The following is a 24,191-nucleotide window of genomic DNA, read 5'->3' as shown; positions in this document are numbered from 1 at the left end:
CAGCAGGACTGGTGTGGACAGAGCACAGAACCAGCCCTTTCCCTTCTGCTCCTCACCCTCAGAAAGGAGTCACAGGAAAGGTTTAGGACACCAAGAAGATCTTCACCCCATGACCATGCTCAGATCACAACTAAGACACTTATCAACCCTCCCTTGGTGCTCTGCCTTTCCCTGCTCCCTTTGCCAGGCACAGCTCAGCGGGTAAACCCAGGGATTTGGTTCCCTGGCATCACCCTCTGTGTGAATTCATTCCTTCTCCTCATGATGTCACCCAGCTCTGACGCCTCCGGGGCTTCCACCGCAGCCGGGAACGTTCACGTGTGCGGGAATTCTCCTTCCAGCACACACAGGGATGATGTGCTGGAAATCCCTGCCTGCACTTCCTCCAGCTGCTTCACAACCTTTCCCTGGGTGTTTTTATGGGAAAGCTTTCCCAGGGCTCAGCCTGCCCAGGGCTGGCCCTGCTGCCCCTCCCTGCTCCCACCTGGCACAATGTCCCCTTGAGGTTGGCCAAGCCATGCAGATGTTCCAGGGGTTCCTGGGGCTGAGCTGGGCCCACTGCAGGGACACAGAGGGGCAGGGGACAGCGAGCCATGGATCCCACAGCTGGATTCTGCCTGCTGGGTGAGGGGCTGGGGGGTGGGATGGCTCCTCAAAGACCAAGGGATTCTGAGACCATCAGGACTGGGACAGCTCATTCCTCATCCAACCAATGGATCCTGCTGCAATCCAAACCCGCTCTCTGCAATCCCTGCCAGGGTCTGGGGTGGGTCAGGCTCTGCTCCAGGGCACAGGGACAGGAGGGAGGGAATGGCCTCAGGGGAAGGTTCAAGTGGGACATCAGGAGGAATTTCCTTATGGAAAGGTTGCTCAGGCCTTGGAAGGTGCTGCCCAGGGAGGTGGTGGATCCCCATCCCCAGAGGGATTCCAAAGCCATGTGGATGTGGCACTTGGGGACATGGTCAGTGGTGGCCTTGGCAGTGCTGGGGGCTGGTTGGACTTGATGGTCTGAGAGGTCTTTTCCAATCTAAATGATTTCCTGATTCTCCTTAATCTTGGAAAAAAGAAGTTGTCTGATTTCTAACACCCAACAGGACCTCGAAAGATGTACCTAACACAGACCTGTTTCACTACTGCCTTCATCTTTTTAATTAATCTCTCCTTCCAAACTTACTGTTAAACCATCTTTAAACGTCTGCTCCTAAAAGAGAGATAAAAATTGAACAGAAATGTCAAATAATAAAGGTTTAAACAAAATTATATACGATCAGTGTAAAAACAATAGCCCTACCTAAGACAACTGGACAATAAAATGGGATTTAGAGCTTTCTAAGAGCCTTGCCAGCTCATCTTCTCTTCAGCTTTTGAAACACTCAGGCTGTGATCAGTTTATGGCACAGTTTTAAGGAAAAGATTATAAATAGAAGGACATGGGGGTTTTTCTATTTTCAATAGTGATTAAGAAACATTTATGTAGCCCCTCAGAAAAGCCAGAGTGTGGAGCTCTGATTAGCAGAGAGCTGCATCACTGGCTCCTTCCTCCAATCTCAGGGGAATTCGGGGGCCAAACTCTTCACACTCATTGACTCAGTGCCCCGTTGGCACCAAACTGCCTCTGCCTCCCCACAGCATCTGTGCAAGATCCAGCAGGTTCCTTTCTTTGGTGTTCTTTTTAATCCACAGCCTTTGAATCACTGCAAAATATATTCAGTACCAAAGACACCAATCTGCTTCCTGCCCCATCTTGTCTCTGGTCAGGTACTGCCAAAATCCCCCAGACCTGCTCCTGTGGGTGACAAAACTGCCAATAAAATTGCAGTTGGGAAGGGAACTGTTTATACCCCAACATGTACTCCTTGATTGTGCTCAGCTCACAGGGGCATTACAGGTGGGGACAGCATGAAAGCATCTCCTGTTCCCAGAGGCCCCAGTTCTCCTGTTCCCAGAAGTCCCAGTTCTCCTGTTCCCAGAGGTCCCAACAGGGACATGGGAGAAAGGCTTCTTCTTTGTCTTTGCAGCTCCAGGCAAAGACAAAACATTCCACCTCAATGCTATGGAGCTTTCCATGGACAAACCTGTCACTCAGCTACAAATAAACAAGTCCACCTCCACATTTCAGGTGGGCTGGGACAGTGGGGGGAATATGACCAGGTTGGACAGGGCTTGAAGCACCCTGGGACAGTGGGAGGTGTCCCTGCCACGGCAGGGGTGGGCTGGGATGGGGTGGGATGGGATGGGATGGGGTGGGATGGGATGGGATGGGATGGGATGGGATATGGGGTGGGATGAGATGGGATGGGATGGGATATGGGGTGGGATGGGATGGGATGGGATGGGATGGGATGGGATGGGATGGGATGGGATGGGATGGGATGGGATGGGATGAGATGGGATGGGATGAGATGGGATGGGATGGGATGGGATGGGATATGGGATGGGATGGGATGGGATATGGGATGGGATGAGATGGGATATGGGATGGGATGGGATGGGATGGGATGGGATGGGATGGGATGGGATGGGATGGGATGTAAGTCCCTCCCAACCCAGACCAGTCTGTGACTCTGTGATGAACTCTGCAGGGACCTTTTCCCACCAAGACAACTCCCTGGTGTTCCAGAGACACAAGTGAAGCACAAGGACTGAGGCTCAGAAACATGGCAGGAAATCAAAGCATTACTCAAGGGAATTTGGATGTCTTGGTCTCCTTTCACCTTCACCTGAGGTCATCACCCTGGGTGATGTGACCAGACACAAGCAGGTCCTGCAGGGAAAGTCCTGCTCCAGGATGTGGCACATGGCTCTGCTCATCCAGAAAGGGAAGGAAGATGTTCTCTCCAGGGAGAGCTGGAGATGAGGACAATTCCTCCAGCAGTTACAGAGCCAGCTCTTCTCCCACCCAAGAAACAAGCTGTGAATCCTACATGGAATTCCCCTCCTGGCAGATTCCAAGACCAGATGACTTCACCCCAAACACTTGTTTATAGACCTATCAACCAGTGTATGATGCACTAAACAGTTTCACAAAAAAAGGTGAACTCTGTGCAGCAACAGCAGCAACCTGGATCCCCGATAAGTCAAATAAAACAAACACAAACAAGGTAAGATTTAATCTCTCCCTTCTTCTTGCATTAAGTCATTCCGAGGATTTAATTTCGAAATACAAAAGTGTTCTGAGCATATCTTGTAATTACAAACCAATAAGAGAAATCATCCAGGAGGAATAATTACATAATTTCTACATGAACTCGCTGCTCAGAAGAATGTGCAGCTTGGAAGGGCCGTAATAAATAGCTCCTCATATCACTGTGCTGCTGCAGCTGATGACTCACCACTGTTATGGGATCATAGCCCAGAATAGTCACACTCCTCTGGGTGCTGCATGCAAAATTAGCCATCAGGGCCTTGCTATTAATCAGAACAGATTTGGGGGTCAGGCTTTCTGTGGTCATACCATGAAAACAAAAGCTGTTCAGTGTTTTACTGGAAGGCAGAGAATGTGACACACCCGAGCTGAGAGTCTCTGCTCCCCACCCCACAGAATCAGCACTGGCACATCCCAAAGCTGGGGGTTTGAAGGTGACAGTTCCCTGTCACACTCTCCTGGGCCTGGCAGGAGAGGACAGAGTTCCTGCACCCAGCAGGAAACTACTGAGGGGCAGAAACACACCTGGAAGCACAGAAACCTCAGGGAACAAGGCTGGGGTTCTGATGAAGGTCACTAAAGAGATTGTCTAAGCTGGGAGTGCTGGGGGGGCTTACCTGGAGAAGAGAAGGCTCCAGAGACACCTGAGAGCCCCTGCCAGTGCCTGAAGGAGCTCCAGAGACACCTGAGAGCCCCTGCCAGTGCCTGAAGGAGCTCCAGAGACACCTGAGAGCCCCTGCCAGTGCCTGAAGGAGCTCCAGAGTCACCTGAGAGCCCCTGCCAGTGCCTGAAGGAGCTCCAGAGACACCTGAGAGCCCCTGCCAGGGCCTGAAGGAGCTCCAGAGTCACCTGAGAGCCCCTGCCAGGGCCTGAAGGAGCTCCAGAGACACCTGAGAGCCCCTGCCAGTGCCTGAAGGAGCTCCAGAGACACCTGAGAGCCCCTGCCAGGGCCTGAAGGAGCTCCAGAGACACCTGAGAGCCCCTGCCAGGGCCTGAAGGAGCTCCAGAGTCACCTGAGAGCCCCTGCCAGGGCCTGAAGGAGCTCCAGAGTCACCTGAGAGCCCCTGCCAGGGCCTGAAGGAGCTCCAGAGTCACCTGAGAGCCCCTGCCAGGGCCTGAAGGAGCTCCAGAGTCACCTGAGAGCCCCTGCCAGGGCCTGAAGGAGCTCCAGAGTCACCTGAGAGCCCCTGCCAGTGCCTGAAGGAGCTCCAGAGTCACCTGAGAGCCCCTGCCAGGGCCTGAAGGAGCTCCAGAGTCACCTGAGAGCCCCTGCCAGGGCCTGAAGGAGCTCCAGAGACACCTGAGAGCCCCTGCCAGGGCCTGAAGGAGCTCCAGAGTCACCTGAGAGCCCCTGCCAGGGCCTGAAGGAGCTCCAGGAGAGCTGGAGAGGGACTGGGGACAAGGGATGGAGGGACAGGACACAGGGAATGGCTTCCCACTGCCAGAGGGCAGGGATAGGTGGGATATGGCAGGGAGGGGAATGAGAAGAGCTTTTAGGTCCCTCCCAACCCAGCCCATTCCATGATTCTATGAGCTGATGGAAATACTCACACCTGAAGCAGAATGGTGATAGAGTTTAAATCAAAAGGCACAACAAAGGACAAAACATTAGAAATGTCCTGCCATTGCTCTATTAGTCTCCCAGAAACACCAACAGAGTCCTCTAATAAACAGCTATTCACATAACCCAGGGGTTGGCTGTGCCTCTGTGCCACACCAGAGTGTTGTTTGCCATTTTCAGTGAATACCCCAAATTGGGGAATTGTAGGACAGATCCCCACGTAAGACACGAAGGGGACTGACAGAATGACAGGACTAAGAAAGGACTTTCCCCATCTGACTTCACAGCCTCATTTCCAAACATGTTCTGTTCTTTCATCTTGGTATTTATGCACATCTCAAAGTAAATCTGCAGCCTTTACCTTCACAACGTGTTCACTGAAAGAATATTATGAACATCAAAAGTTTAATTTTTGGCTGAATAAACCCCCTCTCCTTGTGCATTATCACAGAATCCCAGACTGGTTTGGGTGGGAAGAGACCTTTAAAAGCCCATCCAGTCTCACCCCCTGTCATGGGCAGGGACACCTCCCACCTGCCCAGGCTGCTCCAAGCCCTGTCCAGCCTGGCCTTGGACACTCCCAGGGATGGGGCAGCCACAGCTGCTCTGCCCAACCTGTGCCAGGGCCTGCCCACCCTCCCAGCCAGGAATTCCTTCCCAATATCCCACCTATCCCTGCCCTCTGGCAGTGGGAAGTCATTCCCTGTGTTCTGTCCCTCCATGCCTTGTCCCCAGTCCCTCTCCAGCTCTCCTGGAGCCCCTTCAGGCCCTGCCAGGGGCTCTCAGGTCTCTCCAGATCCTTCACTTCTCCAGGTGACCCCCCCCAGCTCTCCCAGCCTGGCTCCAAAGGGGCTCCAGCCCTGCAGCATCTTCAGGGCCTTCTCTGGGCTCCTCCAGCAGCTCCAGTCCCTGTGCTGTTGTTCCCAGAGCTGGGGCAGCTCTGCAGGGTTTGGGGGCTCACAGAGGGGCACAGGGGCAGAATGCCCCCCTGCTCTGCTGCCCACCCTAGAGGTCAGCCCAGGGCACTGCGGGTTCTGGGGGTCCGTGGGCAGGGCCAGGTGTGTTGAGCCCATGAGCAATTCCCTTCCCAGCAGGGCTGTGTCCCAGTGCCCTCCTCTGCCTCTGGCACAGAAAGGCTCTGCCTGCCCCACGTGCAGCACCCTCAGGCTCCTCTCACAGCAGCACCTCCTTCCCAAGGGCTCTCAAAGCTGTAGCTCCTGTCCCTGGAGCCAGGCTGGAAATCACAAATTATCGCTGAATTTACATATGTGGGATTCTCAGGCTTTGTTCTGGCTCCTCTGAGGCCACGAGGCTGGTGGGATCCGTGGGCAGGAACACAGGGCATCGTGCCCATCCTGTCCCTGAAGGTGCCCCTGGGCAGGAGCACAGGGCACCATGTCCATCCTGCCCCTGAAGGTGCCCCTGGGCAGGAGCACAGGGCACCATGTCCATCCTGCCCCTGAAGGTGCCCCAGGGATCTGTGGGCAGGAACACAGGGCACCATGGACAGGAGCACAGGGCACTGTGTCCATCCTGCCCCTGCAGGTGCCCCTGGGCAGGAGCACAGGGCACCGTGTCCATCCATCCTGCCCCTGAAGGTGCCCCTGGGCAGGAGCACAGGGCACTGTGTCCATCTTGCCCCTGAAGGTGCCTCTGGGCAGGAACACAGGGCACCATGGACAGGAGCACAGGGCACCATGGACAGGAGCACAGGGCACCATGCCCATTCTGCCTCTGCAGGTGCCCCTGGGCAGGAGCACAGGGCACTGTGTCCATCTTGCCCCTGAAGGTGCCCCTGGGCAGGAGCACAGGGCACCATGGACAGGAGCACAGGGCACCATGGACAGGAGCACAGGGCACCATGCCCATTCTGCCTCTGCAGGTGCCCCTGGGCAGGAGAACAGGGCACCGTGTCCATCCTGCCCCTGAAGGTGCCCCTGGGCAGGAGCACAGGGCACCATGGACAGGAGCACAGGGCACCATGGACAGGAGCACAGGGCACCATGCCCATTCTGCCTCTGCAGGTGCCCCTGGGCAGGAGAACAGGGCGCTGTGTCCATCCTGCCCCTGAAGGTGCCCCTGGGCAGGAGCACAGGGCACCACGGACAGAAGCACAGGGCACCATGCCCATTCTGCCCCTGAAGGTGCCCCCAGCCCCTCCACCACTGCCTCGTGCTGATCCTGCCTCGTTTGCTGCCTCAAACCCTGAACTGCTGAAACTGCTGTGCCTTCCTCAGAAAGACGTCAGAGCTGCCCTAGATCCGGAGGCTGCTCCCCCCACGGTCCCTCCACTGACTCCCAGCCCATCTCTCAGGTTATTCTCAGCAGCTCTGGGTGATCCTCCCTCCCCCTTTCCTGCCAGCCCACCCTGAGCACCCCCTCACTGCTGTCCTCCCTGCCCAGCTCCCTCTCCTTCTCTGACAAGGAAACCAAGGATTTAGTTGTCATTTTTCCAGCCTTCAGACACGGAGAGTTGTGCTCATCCCTCTGCAGATATTAATTCCTCCAGGCTAAGCAATACCAGGCTCCCTGGAGCAGCCTGTCCTTGTCGGATCCCACGGATGCTCCCACTCTCCTCCTCAGCTCCCAGCCAGTTTGTGGCCAGACTGGAGCTCCCCCATTCTCAGAGTCAACTGGAATACTCCAAGTTGTATTTCATGCTCTCCTAAAAGCCAAATATATCCTGTCTATCAAACCCAGTTCCTCTCCTAATTCTCTGACTCCCATAAACAAACCAACCAATCACATCTGCTGTGGTTTGCTCATGCTGGTGCTTTTGAGAGTTGGCCAAACCCCTGAAATCCAAATGCTCCCATCCAAGTGGTGGATTCTCACTCAGTGCCACATCCACAGAATCACAGAATGGATTAGGTTGGAAAAGACCTTCGAGATCATCAAGTCCAACCCTTGATCCAACCCCACTGGGATCACCAGCCCAGGGCACAGAGTGCCCTGGGCTGGTGATCCCAGTGGGGTTGGATCAAGATGTGGTGGATTCTCACTCAGTGCCCTGGGCTGGTGATCCCAGTGGGGTTGGATCAAGATGTAGTGGATTCTCACAGTGGGGTTGGATCAGATGTGGTGGATTCTCACTCAGTGCCCTGGGCTGGTGATCACAGCAGGGTTGGATCAAGACGTGGTGGATTCTCACAGTGGGGTTGGATCAGATGTGGTGGATTCTCACTCAGTGCCACATCCACAGAATCACAGAATGGATTGGGTTGGAAAAGACCTCCGAGATCATCAAGTCCAACCCTTGATCCAACCCTTGATCCAACCCCACTGTGATCACCAGCCGTGCCCTGGGCTGGTGATCACAGTAGGGTTGGATCAAGACATGGTGGATTCTCACTCAGTGCCCTGGGCTGGTGATCACAGTGGGGTTGGATCAAGACATGGTGGATTCTCACTCAGTGCCACATCCATAGAATCACAGAATGGACTGGGCTGGAAAAGACCTCCGAGATCATCAAGTCCAACCCTTGATCCAACCCTTGATCCAATCCCACTGTGATCACCAGCCGTGCCCTGGGCTGGTGATCACAGTAGGGTTGGATCAAGACATGGTGGATTCTCCCTCAGTGCCACATCCATAGAATCATAGAATGGATTGGGTTGGAAAAGACCTCTGAGATCATCAAGTCCAACCCTTGGTCCAACTCCCGTCCCTTTACCAGATCATGGCACTCAGTGCCACGACCAAGCTCAGTTGAAAAACCTCCAGGGATGGGGAATCCACCCCCTCTCTGGGCAGCCCATTCCAATCCCTGAGCACTCTCTCTGGAACATCTGGGACAAGAAGGGCTGGAGGAACTGGGATGATTCCTTGGCAAAGCAAAGGTGCTTGGGATTGAGGGCATGTGGTTTCCCAGCACACAGCAGGGATTCATCGGCTCAGTGTCATGGGTTGAGCTCCCACTGTTTGCAGCGTTAACAGTTGGATTGATACAATTAACACGTTTTCATGTGCTTTCCTTACCAAAAAAAAAAAAAAAAAAGCAAGCTAAAAAAAGCTAAACTGCTATTAAAGCTCGCAGGCATTTTATGTCCTAGAATTTACAGTGAGAGCTACACAAAAACGGCAATAAAAGCAGACAAGTGATCGGGGTGGGGGAGAAACGGCCCCTGGAAAATGATTGATAAATCCCTTTACAAACCCAACAGCAACGGGGCTACTTCGCAATCTCGTTTGGAAACTTCCAGAACTCCGCCAGGCGCTTCACACATTTGCCAGCTGCGGGTTCTAATCTCGCTGTTTGTTAATTGTACCCGAGGAAACTCGTTATTGCCGGGGCCGGGGGAGGTGCTGGAGCGGTGCCAGGCGGGGAGGATGTGGTGCCAGGAGGGAGGGATGCGGTGCCAGGCGTGGGGGGATGTGGTGCCGGGCAGGAGGGTGCGGTGCCAGGCGGGGCTGGAGCGGTGCCAGGCGTGGGGGGATGTGGTGCCAGGTGGGAGGGGTGCGGTGACAGGCGGGGGGGATGCGGTGCCAGGCGGGGGGGTGCGGTGCCAGGCGGGGGGGGTGCGGTGCCGGACAGGAGGGTGCAGTGCCAGGCAGAGGGATGCGGTGCCAGGCGGGGAGGGTGCGGTGCCAGGAGGGAGGGATGCGGTGCCGGGCAGGAGGGTGCGGTGCCAGGCGGGAGGGATGCGGTGCCAGGCGGGAGGGATGCGGTGCCTGGCGGGGGGGGTGCGGTGCCAGGCGGCGGGGTGCGGTGCCAGGCGGGGGGGATGCTGCGCGGAGCTGATGGATGCGGTGCCGGGCGGGAGGGGTGCGGTGTCAGGCGGGGGGGTGCGGTGCCAGGCTGGGGGTGCGGTGCCAGGCAAGGGGATGCGGTGCCGGGCGGGGGGGATGCGGTGCCAGGCGGGGCTGGAGCGGTGCCAGGCGGGGGGATGCGGTGCCAGGAGAGGCTGGAGCGGTGCCAGGCGGGGCTGGAGCAGTGCCAGGCGGGGGGGTGCGGTGCCAGGCGGGGGGGATGCTGCGCGGAGCTGATGGATGCGGTGCCGGGCGCTGCTCTCATTTCGCCGCTCCATTGACGTCAGCGGGAGCTTTGGAGCCGGCCCCGCACGTCTGGTGAACTCCGCGGAACTGGGAGCATGAAAAACCCGCAGCTAATCCACCAGAATAACAATGAGGGTTTCTTTTTTTCCCTCTCTTTGCTGGTTTATGCCTTTATCAAGGTTGTGTTCAAATCAATAAACTGATTGTAATAAGCATCGAGGGCCAGCCCTGCCCATGGCAGGGGGTCCCCGAGGTCCTTTGCAACCCAGACCAGTCTGGGATTCTGTGATCTGGGACAAACCCAACAAAGACAATAAAAATGCTGAGGAAAGACACTCTTTGTGCTTCCAAAGGTACCAGGATGGCTCTTTTTGCTGTAATTCAGACAGTTTAGGGCTTCATTTCCCAACTCTCATTAAACCCCCCCATGTTATCAGCACTGTCACATTCCGTGGAATGGTGTGTTCTGTGTTAGAAGCTGGACTTGGTGGGCCTGGGGGTCACTTCCAGCTCAGGATATTCTGTGATTCCACAGTTCTGTGTTGCTGTTATTCCATGATTCTATGATTCTGTGCTTCTATTATTCCATGATTCTGTGATTCCATGATTCTGTGATTCTGTTATTCCATGATTCTGTGATTCCATAATTCTGTGATTCCATAATTCTGTGCTTCTATTATTCCATGATTCTGTGATTCTCTTTTTCCATGATTCTGTGATTCTCTTTTTCCATGATTCTATGATTCTGTGTTGCTGTGATTCCATGATTCTGTGATTCCACGATTCTGTGATTCCATAATTCTGTGATTCTGTTTTTCCATGATTCTGTGATTCTGTGCTTCTATTATTCCATAATTCTGTGATTCCATAATTCTGTGATTCTCTTTTTCCATGATTCTGTGATTCTGTTTTTCCATGATTCTGTGATTCTGTGCTTCTATTATTCCACGATTCTGTGATTCCATGATTCCATGATTCTGTGATTCTATTATTCCATGATTCTGTGATTCTGTGCTTCTATTATTCCATAATTCTGTGATTCCATGATTCTGTGCTTCTATTATTCCACGATTCTGTGATTCCATGATTCCATGATTCTATTATTCCATGATTCCATAATTCTGTGCTTCTATTATTCCATGATTCTGTGATTCCATGATTCTGTGATTCTGTGCTTCTATTATTCCATGATACTGTGATTCCATAATTATGTGATTCCATGATTCTGTGATTCTGTTTTTCCATGATTCTGTGATTCTGTTTATCCATGACTCTGTGATTCTGGGCTTCTATTATTCCATGATTCTGTTTTTCCACGATTCTGTGATTCTCTTTTTCCATGATTCTGTGATTCTGGGCTTCTATTATTCCATGATTCTGTGATTCTGTTTTTCCATGACTCTGTGATTCTGGGCTTCTATTATTCCATGATTCTGTGATTCCATAATTCTGTGATTCCATAATTCTGTGATTCCATAATTTTGTGATTCCATGATTCTGTGATTCTGTTTTTCCATGACTCTGTGATTCTGGGCTTCTATTATTCCATGATTCTGTGATTCCATAATTCTGTGATTCCATAATTCTGTGATTCCATAATTCTGTGATTCCATGATTCTGTGATTCTGTTTTTCCATGATTCTGTGATTCTCTTTTTCCATGATTCTGTGATTCTGGGCTTCTATTATTCCACGATTCTGTGATTCTATTATTCCATGATTCTGTGCTTCTATTATTCCATAATTCTGTGATTCCATAATTCTGTGATTCTCTTTTTCCATGATTCTGTGCTTCTATTATTCCATGATTCTGTTTTTCCATGATTCTGTGATTCTCTTTTTCCATGATTCTGTGATTCTGTGCTTTTATTATTCCATGATTCTGTGATTCTGTGATTCTGTGATTCTGTGATTCCATGATTCTGTGATTCCATGATTCTGTGCTTCTATTATTCCATGATTCTGTGATTCCATGATTCAAAGCTTCAGACTCTTTCTTTTGTACGTGGCTGCCCTGAAAATGAGCAGCAAAGATGTTCCCTGAGCTGTGTCTGCTTTGAGACAGCTCTGCTCTGGTGGCAGCCGAGTGCTGACATCCATCTGCTGGAATCCAGAGCTCCCAGGACAGAGCCAGAGGGAATGGGAGGTGGAGAATGGTTATAGATTGGTCTTTGCAGTTTGTGGAGAAAGATTTTCAGTCTGAAAAGCCCTTCTGAGGAGTCTCAGAACACCCTGGCTGGTGGTGACAACCCTGTGTCACCCAGGGCTGAGCAGGATGTCAGCAAGGACAGGGAAAACTAAAGGAAAAGCCTTTGGTTGGTTCTCAGGGTTAAATTCCAGCTGAGCTTTGGAGCTGGAGAGCAGAGGACAGTGCCCAACATCCCTCTGCCCTGCTCTCTGTTGGGAAGGGAGCTCCTACACGAGGTGCACCCTGATTCATTCTGTGCAGCAGCAGCTCGAGCAGAGTAACTCCACGGGAATGCTGCAAAAGCTGGAAAAGCTCCTTCATTATTCCCATCAGCAAAGGGGGCAAGTTGAGGGCACTGGCTCAGGGGGAATGGGGAGCTGCTCCCAGGATGGTAAATCACAAGCTGTGGAGGCTGTGAAAAAAAAATCACTCAACTTCTGGAGTTCTTTGTACCAAACCCCAGGCCAGCAGGAACCCAAAATTTCACTTACTGAATTTCACTTCTTTCTTGTGTAGAGAAAAAACCCCTTTTCCACTGGGCTGGTCCCTGATGGCCTGAGAGTGCCTGATCTGCCAGGGAGGTTGGAGCTCAGAGAAATCTGTATCCCAGTTATCAGCCTCTGGAGAAGGAAATCCTGACAAAGCTCTAGAAACAGGAATCTGCATTCCTAAGCCTGCTCAGGTGCAAGAGTGGAAAAAGCCCCAGAATTTCTTAGGAAATGCTGAGAGCTGTTTTTGCATTCATAGAATCCCAGAATGGTTTAGGCTGGAAGGGACCTTAAAGCCCATCCCATTCCATGCCCTGCCAAGGGCAGAGACACCTCCCACTATCCCAGGTTGCTCCAAGCCTGGCCCTGAATGATGGACCCCAAAAGGTGTTCATGGAGACCACCAAAGCCAGGCTGGGGAGCAGCTGCTGATCCACCAGGGCAGCTCCTCCATCCAGGCTCATCCCAACGGGATCAGCACATGGAGATGTGTCTGCAGCCAGGGAGGACTCACTGCTGGGACTGGGACAACTCAGGGAGGAGGAGGAGGAGAAGGAGGAGGAGGAGGAGGAGGAGGAGGAAGAGACTGGAAAAACAACTTCACGTGTGTGACAGATGGAGATGGACACGAACTGAGCTAAAAAGAGTCTCCCATCCAAATGAAGTTACACAGATTAGTTCCCTGGAAGTTAAGATAATGAATGGAAATATGGGAATGTAAATATGTCAAGAGCAGCTTCAAACACTCTAACTCTTATCTTCTGCCTCGCAAGACCAGCATGAAAATCCAGCCAGGAACAACTTGAAAAGATACAGCATGAAGAGAAGGGAAAGGTCACTAAATACCAACCCCCTTCCTCCACTGGAATCCCCTCCTAACCAGCTTCCCAAACAGCCAAAGCAAACACTGCACTGCTCAGAGCCAATTAAATCCCCATTATTTTATTGTGAAAAATTCCCTTCCAACCAGGCATTGTCTCTGCTGCAGACACATCTCAACAGTGGGTTCTTTGTGCTTCCTACAGGCACTTGTGAGCACAGGAGAAATATTTGGCCTCCTCTTGCTTAAATTGTGCCTACAGATTTCTGAGCTCTGTCTCTCAAATCTACCTTTGCATATAAATCATTTCTTTGTTGGGAATTCTGCCTATTTATAGAAGGCCACGGAATTCACAAGTGAAGACAACCAACATGTTTGAAGTAGATCTGAAGTTGCAGCTAAAGCCCAGGAAAATGAGGTGACTTGAGGGCAGAGGAGATTTTAACCCATGGTATTGGAGAGTGTTAAATCCCAGACCAAACACTGAGTATTTTGAAACTCAATATCAAAATCCAAGTCAGTGTGTCGGTGAAGTGAGGTGAGGGTTGGGCTCTGCTCCAGGGAACAAGGGACAGGACGAGAGGAAACAGCTCCAAGTTGTGCCAGGGGAGGTTCAGCAGGGACATTTGGGAAAATTCCTACCCAGAAATGTTGTCCAGGCTGCCCAGGGCAGGGGTGGATCCCCATCCCTGGCAGGATTCAACAGTCATGTGGATGTGGCACTTGGGGACATGGTCAGTGGTGGCCTTGGCAGTGCTGGGGGACAGTTGGGCTCAATGGTCTCTGGACTTTTCCAACCTGAATGATTCCATGAGTTGGTATGACAGCACATTATGAAAAACACCTCCAGCCTCCCATCCCACTGCAAACATCTCAGCCTGAATCAAGTGAGCTGAAGGAACTGAGGTCAGGGTGGCTGTTCAGCACCCTGTGGTTATCACCCCTCTGACAAACATGTTTCTATTCCAGCACAGAGATATCCCAAGAGGACCTGCTGCTCTTATCTGTGGGCTGTGGAGCACCCTGAGGTCCCTGTGCTGGCAGCCAGGAGCAGAGTCCTGGGCTTTTGTCCCAGGCTGTTGTCCTGAGGGGGGCATGGGGGGGGCAGGGTGACCACCTCTGGCCACCCCATGGCCACCCCAGTTGACCATTGGCAGCAGTTGGCCATCAGCACCAGCTGGTCATTGACATCAGTTGGCCATCAACACCAGCTGGCCATCGACACCAGTTGGCCACAGACACCAGTTGGCCACAGACACCAGCTGGCCACAGACACCAGTTGGCCACAGACACCAGTTGGCCATCAACACCAGTTGACCATTGACACCAGTTGGCCATCGACACTGGTTGACCATGGACACCAGTTGGCCATCGACACCAGTTGACCATGGACTACATGGCCTTCCTCATCCCCATCATCACTTGATCATCCAACAGCCATTCCGTATCATGACACCTTCTGCTCCCCCACCAACACAATGTTTCATCTCTGGGGCCAGACCTGAGCTTGAAATCCTCTCCAGGAACAGGCACCAGCCCCAAACTCCTCCATTTCTCCACCAGGCATTTCCAGGGAGTGCCAGTGCAATCCCAACTGCATGAAACCATCTCCCAGTTCCCCAAAACACCGTCCAAAGCCCCATTCCAGGCAGAGCACAAGCCCAGACTCTCCTCCCTGCCTCCCAAAATCAGCAGTGACTGATGTCCCACTTTGCCCAGGTGTTGATGGGAACCACCAGCTCCTCTCTTGAACTTGGTGGAGAACATGGTGCTCCAAAGCCAAAGGCCATCAGAGAATCACAGTGGGGTTGGATCAAGGGTTGGACCTGATGATCTCAGAGGTCTCTTCCAACCCAACTGATTCTGTGATTCTACAATTCTATGAATCATGAGACAGTTTGGTTTGGAAGGGACCTTGAAAGTCACCTGTTCCAACTCCCTGCCATGGGCAGGGCCACCTCCCACTAGACCAGCGTGAAGGTAAAGAGTTTGTTTCTGCATGATGGGACAGCAGGAGGAGAAGCTCAGAAGAAGCCCAAAAACTTATTCAAGAGGAAGCAAATGCCTGAAGATGCAGTGCCAGTGTCCAATTAACAGGAATTAACAGGTCTCAGCCACGATGTGTGCTCTGAACAAGCAACCAGGAGGCCACACAGGCCAAGACCAGCCAGACTCAGTCTAACATTAACCACACCAGCACAGAGTGAAGAATGGGCTTCACTCCCACCTGTGCACAGGGGAAGTGAGTTTTTTAGGACAACCCCCATCTCCTCCTTCATAAATCCATACACTGACAAGGCCCCCTTTGAGCTGTTCAGTTTTAATTACCTGAAACTTCACTGATTGATCAGAGAGCTCTGATCTGTCTCCAGGGCCCACCACTGAAAATCCTCCTTTTAGGATTACAGTGCTCTTCATTTCTAGAGCTGGAATTCTTCATATTGCCCTTGGAACCACAGAAGGATTTCTCCTTTCTCCAAAGGAAACACTTCTTTCCAGGACTGCCTCTGCCCTGCACAGATGCTCACACTGTCCATGTGTGCACAGTCTCTCCCCTTCCTTTCACTTGTGAGTCTGGCAAATGGATTAACACTTCCCACCCATTTCCTCTGGTCCAATGGATGGCTCCCATTGCATTTGAGCAGAGGAGACCTGGCCAGCTGTGAAGAAAAATGTGCCAATCTGGCAAAGGAGGGAGCCCTGGCAGTGCCACCTCCTGTCTGTGCTACAATCCCTGGGGAAATCCAAGACTTGTTTCCATGTCCACAAGGAAAAGTTCTCTCAAGTGCCCCAGTCCCAGGATGAGAAGGTGCCACAAACCCAGTGCTGGATCAAAGCAGGGACTTGTCTTTTCCTCTCTCCCTCAGTCTTACATTTCCTTTCAATCAATGGAAATGTGGTAGAATTGCAGTTGTTGAGGTATTTCATTCCCAGGATCCTTGGGATTGCATTTCTCCCTTCCCAGCTGGGTGTGGCAGGAAATGCAGGAGGGGAAGTTTCCTTTTCATCTCCATCTTTCATTTTAACCCACGTTTTGGGATCTGTTGTGCACATGGAGCTCTGGGCCAGCAGAAAGATCCATGACTGTGTCTGGACTGTGTGGAGAATTCTGATTTTATCCATGCTGTGTAATGCAATCCCAGGCCAGGGCAGTAATTCCAGGGAAAAATAATTACAGCACCTTAGTTCACCAGGTGTTCTCCTCAAGAGGAACTTTCCAAATCAAACCAACTCCCCTTGCAAAACATCAAGGGGAATCCACGGTTAAAATTCCAAGATAGGTTGGTTTAGATTAGAGATCAGGGAGAAATCCTTCCCTGGGAGGGTGGGCAGGCCCTGGCACAGGTGCCCAGAGAAGCTGTGGCTGCCCCAGCCCTGGGAGTGCCCAAGGCCGGGTTGAACAGGGCTTGGAGCAACCTGGGCTGGTGGGAGGTGTCCCTGCCCACAGCAAAGGGTGGAACAGGATGAGCTTTGATGTCCCTTCCAACTCAAACCATCCCAACATTCCATGATTCTGACACAGGCTCTGCCAAGGCACAGCAACACCTGCCCCTGTGCCAGGCACAGCCTCGTGAGTCCCCACCTATCTCTGTCCTTCAGCTCTGCCACGTGCGGGACCTCTTTGGCCAGAGAGGAACACGTGAGGTAAACACCCTCCTGAGGACACAGGGACCATGTGAGCCAGGGAGTGCCACTGCCACCAGGTGTGCCCTGCAGAGGGACAGAGGAGAGGGCAGTGGCACTGCCACCGGGTGTGTCCTGCTGAGGGACAGGGGGCTGGGCAGTGGCACTGCCACCAGGTGTGTCCTGCTGAGGGACAGAGGGGAGGGCAGTGGCACTGCCACCATGTGTGTCCTGCTGAGAGACAGAGACTGGGCAGTGGCACTGCCACCGGGTGTGTCCTGCTGAGGGACAGGGGGCTGGGCAGTGGCACTGCCACCGGGTGTGTCCTGCTGAGGGACAGAGGGGAGGGCAGTGGCACTGCCACCAGGTGTGTCCTGCTGAGGGACAGGGGGCTGGGCAGTGGCACTGCCACCAGGTGTGTCCTGCAGAGGGACAGAGGGTTGGGCAGTGGCACTGCCACCAGGTGTGTCCTGCAGAGGGACAGGGGGCTGGGCAGTGGCACTGCTACCAGGTGTGTCCTGCAGAGGGACAGGGGACTGGGCAGTGGCACTGCCACCGGGTGTGTCCTGCAGAGGGACAGGGGACTGGGCACTGGCACTGCCACCAGGTGTGTCCTGCAGAGGGACAGGGGACTGGGCAGTGGCACTGCCACCAGCTGTGTCCTGCAGAGAGACAGGGGGCTGGGCAGTGGCACTGCCACCAGGTGTGCCCTGCAGAGGGACAGAGGGGCTGGGCAGTGGCACTGCCACCAGCTGTGTCCTGCAGAGAGACAGGGGGCTGGGCAGTGGCACTGCCACCAGGTGTGTCCTGCAGAGGGACAGGGGGCTGGGCAGTGGCACTGCCACCAGCTGTGTCCTGCAGAGGGACAGGGGACTGGGCAGTGGCACTGCCACCAGGTGTGTCCTGCTGAGGGACAGGGGGCTGGGCAGTGGCACTGCCACCAGCTGTGTCCTGCTGAGGGACAGGGGGCTGGGCAGTGGCACTGCCACCAGGTGTGTCCTGCTGAGGGACAGGGGGCTGGGTAGTGGCACTGCCACCAGGTCTGTCCTGCAGAGGGACAGGGGGCTGGGCAGTGGCACTGCCACCAGGTGTGTCCTGCAGAGGGACAGGGGGCTGGGCAGTGGCACTGCCACCAGGTGTGTCCTGCTGAGGGACAGGGGGCTGGGCAGTGGCACTGCCCTGGCCCCCGGGGCTGGCACCACCAGCAGCTGGGAGGAAGGACCTGGCTGTCCACCCCAGCCCACGGTGCCACCTCAGCTCTCAGCGGTTCCTGAGGCAGACACAGCCCTGGTGTCTGTGCAGGGCAATGGCAGACACTGCTGGGCCTTAACTGGGAGAAGTTCCCTCCAACTGGACAGCCCTTGGAAGGGAGAACACCCAGCACCTCACAGGAGAACTCACACGACTGGTGGGACCCTCCATCCTTCCCTTCTTGCCACCTCCTCGTCTCAGGGGCCTCCTGTTCCTTCCTGTCTGAACATTTGCTGTAACCAAAGGTCTTCCAACAATATAATAATTCATTTTTGCTCTTCTGTAAATATTTACCTTTCATTCCCCTGTCCCTGAAACACCACACGTGGCTCTCCTCGAGGAGCAGGCTGTGCTCTGGGGAAGGCACCTCACCCTGTCCCTCCCCAGCGCCTTCAAGGGCTCACAGCCTCAATATTTTTATTAATATATACAAATACTAAGCCATAGGTTCATCCCAGAGCCTAATGCAGAGGTTAAACCATTATAAGCACTAATGAGATTACGTAGAATAAATTCTGTGTAAGACCAGAATATTTATGGGTATAGGCACGATTACAGAATCAGCTTTTGACTGTCTAGGATATAAAATTATCTCTATATTCTTAAGGACTACACAATTACCCACCCTAGAAGACCATGTGTATCCCCCTAAGCAATGGCCTCATCCCTGAACTCAAGCAGTGAGTCTTTACCCACTAAATGAAACCCCTTTTGGTGCCAACCACCAAAGCCAATCCAGCAGCATCCATGGTAGGACACAACTCTGGAGTTTCCCTCTGCCCCACCAGGGCCAGAGCAGAGCAGAGGCAGCAGCAGCAGCTCCTTCTGCTTATTAAAATGCAACAGTAGTTGACAAGAGACTGGAGAAGGTGCAGAGGTAGCACCATGAAATCACTCAAGCGAAAGGACGTTTTAGGGACTCATTAATTTTTAAAGGAAAATTTCGCTCCGTGCACACCTGAGAAGGGAAACAATCAAGCACAACAGCGAATTTCCCGTCCTTTGCCCACAGCCCAAGGTGCCAGGCGTGGGGAGGGTGCGTTGGCACACCAAAATCTGACCAGGGAAGAGCAGAAAAGGGAATATTCCCCCAAGAACCCGCCAGTGCCAAAGCCCCAGGAACACACACCCCCTCAGCATCTACCTTTGAGCAAGGCAAAATCACCACCTTCCAGCTCTCGTGCCCACCAGACCTGCCCTGCTCCAGACAAACCCATGGAATACTCACCAAATCCACGAGTGGCGGCGATTGGGTAAAATATTAACATTTAACATCTTCCAAGGTGAGGCTTCTCTTCTACTCCTCCGAAAAGATTCAGTACATTTCCTGCTTATTCCAAACTCGTATCTTTCTGAAGTTGTATCAGTGGCACGGAGATGTTTCCAGGAGTTTTTATTCTTTGGGATTACATGTCAACTCCCCTTGCAGGGTGGATGTCACTTTCTATACGAATGCAAATGACTTGGCAATCAAAATGTGAGGGTGCATGTGGAACAGCCTCTACGGACTCCCATACTTCTTCATTTCTAGCAGGAGAAAGAAAAAATAAATCTATTTCTGGCAAACCCCTGACTGCAGTTTCCTGCTCTCATTTGTATAATCCCTGCCAGTGATCCTGAGACAGGGGGGAGAAAAAAGGCAAAGCTGGAGAAACATCCCCTTTTTCCTGTTTATCCTTTCCAGGTCATATCCCTCGTTCATTCAGCACCTTCGCGGCTGAATCAAAGTTTTCTGACGCTGCAGAAACTCCTCTCCCGGGTCCCCGCTGCGTAACCCAGGGGTGGGACTCCTGGGGACAGGGGGCCAGGCAGCTGCGTGGGGACACGGCCCCCCATCCAGGGGAGGGGTCACGGGCAGGAGGGAGCGGCTCTCTGTGCCAAAAGGCCTGGCTTAGCCAGCCCACCAACCCAGCGGCAGCAGCAGAGCTCTCCGAGGGCTCCCAGCTCCCTGCCAGGGGTCATTCTGCACGGAGAGGGCAGAGCCCTGCGCTGGTGCTGCCCCTCGGGACTGTGTGCCCGCGCTGGGATCCCTGCCGGCCCCTCCAGCCCTGCCCAGCCCGGCTCCTGGGGCTGAGCCTGCCGGAGAATCCTCGAGGAGCGGCGCCCGCTCGGTGTCTTGTCTGCGGAAAATGGAATTTTACAAGATTTCCATCTAAATCCCGCCGCTGCAAATCAACCCCGGCGCAGCTCCCGCTGCATCCCGACGTCAGGGGGAGGGTGGGTGGGTGGGTGGGTGAGTGGTGGGAGCAGCTCCCGAAATTCCTGCGCCCACCACCGCGCCCCGAGCCGGGGAGGGGACCCGGGGACAAAGAGAAACGGAGGAGAATGAAAGAGCTCCCAGCGGCGACAGCGCCATGAATTGGGAAGGCTGGAAGGGACCTGCCCACGGTCCGTGCCCAGGCGGCACCTCCGCCCACCCGCACCTTGCGGGGGTGAGACAAGGAGGGGGCGCCGGAGGGGCCGCGCTGGATGCGGCGCTTCCTTCGGCTGCCAAACCAAAAGTTCAATGTCAAGGAATGCGCAGGAGGCACCGGCACATTTTGCCTTGGCCGGATTTTTTTTTTCCCTGCCGCTGAAGTCTCCCGACGTTTCACCTTGACAACCAAGGGAAGGGGGTTTATCCTCAGCTGAAATCAAAGGCAGCGGCAAACGGATACAGGGGATTTCTCGAGGTGAGGTGTGAGCGGGATTTCTGTGGGTGTAAAAGGGGCTTTACATCGCAGCGCAGCTTTAAGTGATGCAGAAGATCCCCACGCACAGGGAGGGGGTGCCCGAAGCGGCAGGAGGGGCTGGCGCGGAGCAGCGGCGGATCCCGGAGCAGGGAATCCATCCCGCAGCATCCCGAGGATGCCCAAAGCAGGACCAGAGACCCCCCAGCCCGCCCCGCAATTCACTCCCGACTGCAAAGGGGAAGGAGCAACCGCTTTAGTAACAAAGATGCGAAATCCGATCTCAAAACACACGGGAAGGGCGAGAGTGGCAACGTCATTCCATCCAAACTCCGACTCCTGCCGCCTGCACTGACACGGACAAAGCCAAGAAAAGACTCCTCCAGATGGGAAGAACTATGAGCTTCTATTCTGTAATTCTACATGAAACAGCGAAGCATATTTTTATTCTACTGACGTTCAAATTTATATAAAAATATTAAAAAAATAAAAAAGAGGCAGCTTAAAAGTATAAGGAGAAAGTCAAGCTGAAGCACAGATGATCAATACCCCACCAATTGGCACCTCTCATTAACTTTGCTGCATCTCCACTTGTGGCAATTTGGTTTCAAGGGACCCAGTTTTACACACAGTGGCAAATAATTTCATGTAGAATACAGAATGATGCATCTTATATATGAAAAAGGTCCCCAAACATACATGGATGGATATAAATGTAGAGCTACACAGACCATAAATCACAGAAACCCAGACTGGTTTGGGTTTGAAGGGACCTTAAAGCTCATCTTGTCCCACCCCCTGCCATGGGCAGGGACACCTTTCACTGTCCCAGGTTGCTCCAAGCCCTGTCCAGCCTGGCCTGGGACACTCCCAGGGATCCAGGAGCAGCCACAGCTTCTCTGCCCAACCTGTGCCAGGCCCTGCCCACCCTCCCAGGGAAGGATTTCTTCCCAATATTCCATCTCTCCCTGCCCTCTGGCACCGGGATACCATTCCCCCTCTTCCTGTCCCTCCACCCTCCATGCCTGGGACCAAAACACCCACCATGTGCCCGTGGCATGAACATCTGCCCCCTCTGCCCCCAACATCACCCTCATTCTTCTCGGTGAAAACAACAAACTGAACTCGCCGCTAATTTGCCACAGGCAGTTCCGGGCGCTGTTGCTGCTCTTCTGTCCCACCCCACCGAGACTGCGCTTTTCCCCTCCCCGTTCCCATTTCAAAGGCATCTCCCTCCACGCCTCTGACCTTTCCCTCCATCCAACATCCCGAATTTGCTGTGGCTAATTGCAGGGAAGGAGGCAGTAATCAAAGGCTGGCTGGGTGGGAAGCAGAATAACTCATTCTCTTGGGTTTTCCTCCTAGAGCTTCTCAGACAGTTGAATAATTACCCTCCACTAAAGACCCAACTGCAAAAGCAGCAATTGCAGTATCAACATGACAGAAATGAAAGCACCTCTCAGGGCTGTGATCAGAACCTGCTGCTCCCTCAATCCTGGGCCTGAGCACCACTGAGTGCCCTCCCTCCTCCTCCTCCTCCCACACACTTCAGAAAAGTCCCCAAATTGTTCATTTTGATCTTTAAGCACATCTACATATTTAATGTATTTATTAATTAGCAGCTCAAATGCCTTTGCAAGCCCTGGTAATGCTCAGCCCTGCTCCCACCGGGCCCTGCTGGCAGCCCCAATATTGATGCTCCTCCAGGGAAGCTTCAAATGCTTTGTGAAAAACTGCACAGACTCTTTAAAAACAGGAGAAGCAGCGCAGAAGATTTATTTTTTTTCCACATCTTTCAGCAGAGTTACATAAGGCAGCTGACCTGCTCTGCTGCTGCCTTGAAGCACTGCAGGCCCTTCAGCACCTCGGGGTCTTTATTCCCTCCATCAACAGCAGGTTCTGGGAAGGCTCAGGAATGTTCCCTGACCTGGGAAGGCTCAGACAGAGCAGCCTGAAAAATATCAGCTGATATTTGGGGGATTCTGAGACAAACCAGAAGCACAGAGTATAAAAAGAAGTGTTGGATGCTCTCCCAGATTAAAGACCCTCCACTTGTGCTATTTTGGGGGTTTCACCCCAGATAAACAAACACAAAATATTTGGAGGCATATTTTGGCTCCCTCCTCCTTGCCAATAGCAGAATAATCGGGATAACAGTGGAACATCCCAGCTGATAACTGAAAAGCACAAAAAGAACTTCCCCCCACGTGGCTCCTGGGGGTTTATTGCCTGTTTGGCAGAGCACAGGGGACCCTTTCCCACAAATTCCAGTTGCCACCTCCACAGGCTGCTCTGTGGAGCACGAAGGTGGTTCTTGATTTGGGGAGGCTGCGATTGCTGCTGCTCCAAAGCAGCTCTTCATTCATTCCTGCTCTCTGGCCACGCTGATTCAGAGCGATCAAACCCTCATTTGCAATTCTAATCTCCTTCTTTCTCCTAAACAAGCTGCCCAAGGGCTCCAGGACCATTCAATTGCCAGCCCTTACATTAAACAACACTATTCTCCGTGCAATGCTGAAAAATAGACTTAATTAAGAGATGAGATCATGAAACACAGACCCACTCGGCATAATTAGCTCATCAAACACAATCTTCAGATAATCTGTTTCTCTGGAATTCTGGAATTCTATCAGCAAATAATAAGCTGTACCTGCTCTAAGGTGACTGGAAACCTGCAGGGAATTTGGGGTGCCAGGAAATGACCAACTCTAAAAGCCAAACTGGATCTCCTGAAAGATTCCTCAGCAAAAGTTACAGGCCAGAAAGGTCCCAGGGACACCAGGGAGAGATGAGGCAGGTGTTGGGCTGCAGGAGGTGCCTGTTCCTTTGGACCAGGCTCAGTGGAAGCTCCTCTGGTGCAGAAGGGGCTGTTTCATGGTCAGCTCCACCATCTGGGGCTCGTTTCCCTCTGGGCCTCACCAGGGGTGTTTTAGAGGTGCTGAGTGTGAATCAATCAATCACAGAATCCTGGACTTGTTTGGGTGGGGAGGGACCTTAAAGAACATCCAGTGCCACCCCTGCCATGGGCAGGGACACCTCCCACCAGCCCAGGGTGCTCCAAGCCCTGTCCAGCCTGGCCTGGGACACTCCCAGGGCTGGGGCACCCACAGCTTCTCTGCCCAACCTGTGCCAGGGCCTGCCCACCCTCCCAGCCAGGAATTCCTTCCCACTATCCCACCTATCCCTGCCCTCTGGCAATGGGAAGCCATTCCCTGTGTCCTGTCCCTCCATCCCTTGTCCCCAGTCCCTCTCCAGCTCTCCTGGAGCCCCTTCAGGCCCTGCCAGGGGCTCTCAGGTCTCTCCAGACCCTTCTCTTCTCCAGGTGCCCCCCCCAGCTCTCCCAGCCTGGCTCCAAAGGGGCTCCAGCCCTGCAGCATCTCTGGGGCCTCCTCTGGACTCTCTCCAGAATGACAGACTCCCTTGTCTTGCACTCACAGTGGTCTCAGTCTA

At 53.2% G+C, this 24,191-nt stretch overlaps 1 protein-coding gene across 3 annotated transcripts in view; it reads right to left on the bottom strand.

Annotated features, from left to right (window-relative positions):
- The window catches only part of PDE4B (phosphodiesterase 4B), a 227,835-nt gene that overhangs the window by 88,416 nt on the left and 115,228 nt on the right, over nt 1-24,191 (bottom strand). Inside the window, exon 1 of one of the 3 annotated variants that reach the window (XM_071564560.1) lies at nt 19,301-19,599. The exons of the other annotated variants lie outside the window; for them this stretch is intronic. Within the exon in view, the coding sequence (XP_071420661.1) occupies nt 19,301-19,347 (47 nt within the window). The 5' untranslated portion in view covers nt 19,348-19,599. Of the gene's footprint in view, nt 1-19,300; nt 19,600-24,191 lie in introns of those variants that run through there. 3 annotated transcript variants of the gene reach the window in all.

Source organism: Pithys albifrons, chromosome 10 (genome assembly GCF_047495875.1).
Source record: "Pithys albifrons albifrons isolate INPA30051 chromosome 10, PitAlb_v1, whole genome shotgun sequence".
Taxonomy (NCBI): Eukaryota; Metazoa; Chordata; class Aves; order Passeriformes; family Thamnophilidae; genus Pithys; species Pithys albifrons.
The sequence above is the reverse complement of the archived record's forward strand: the minus strand, read 5'-3'. Positions and strand labels throughout refer to the sequence as shown.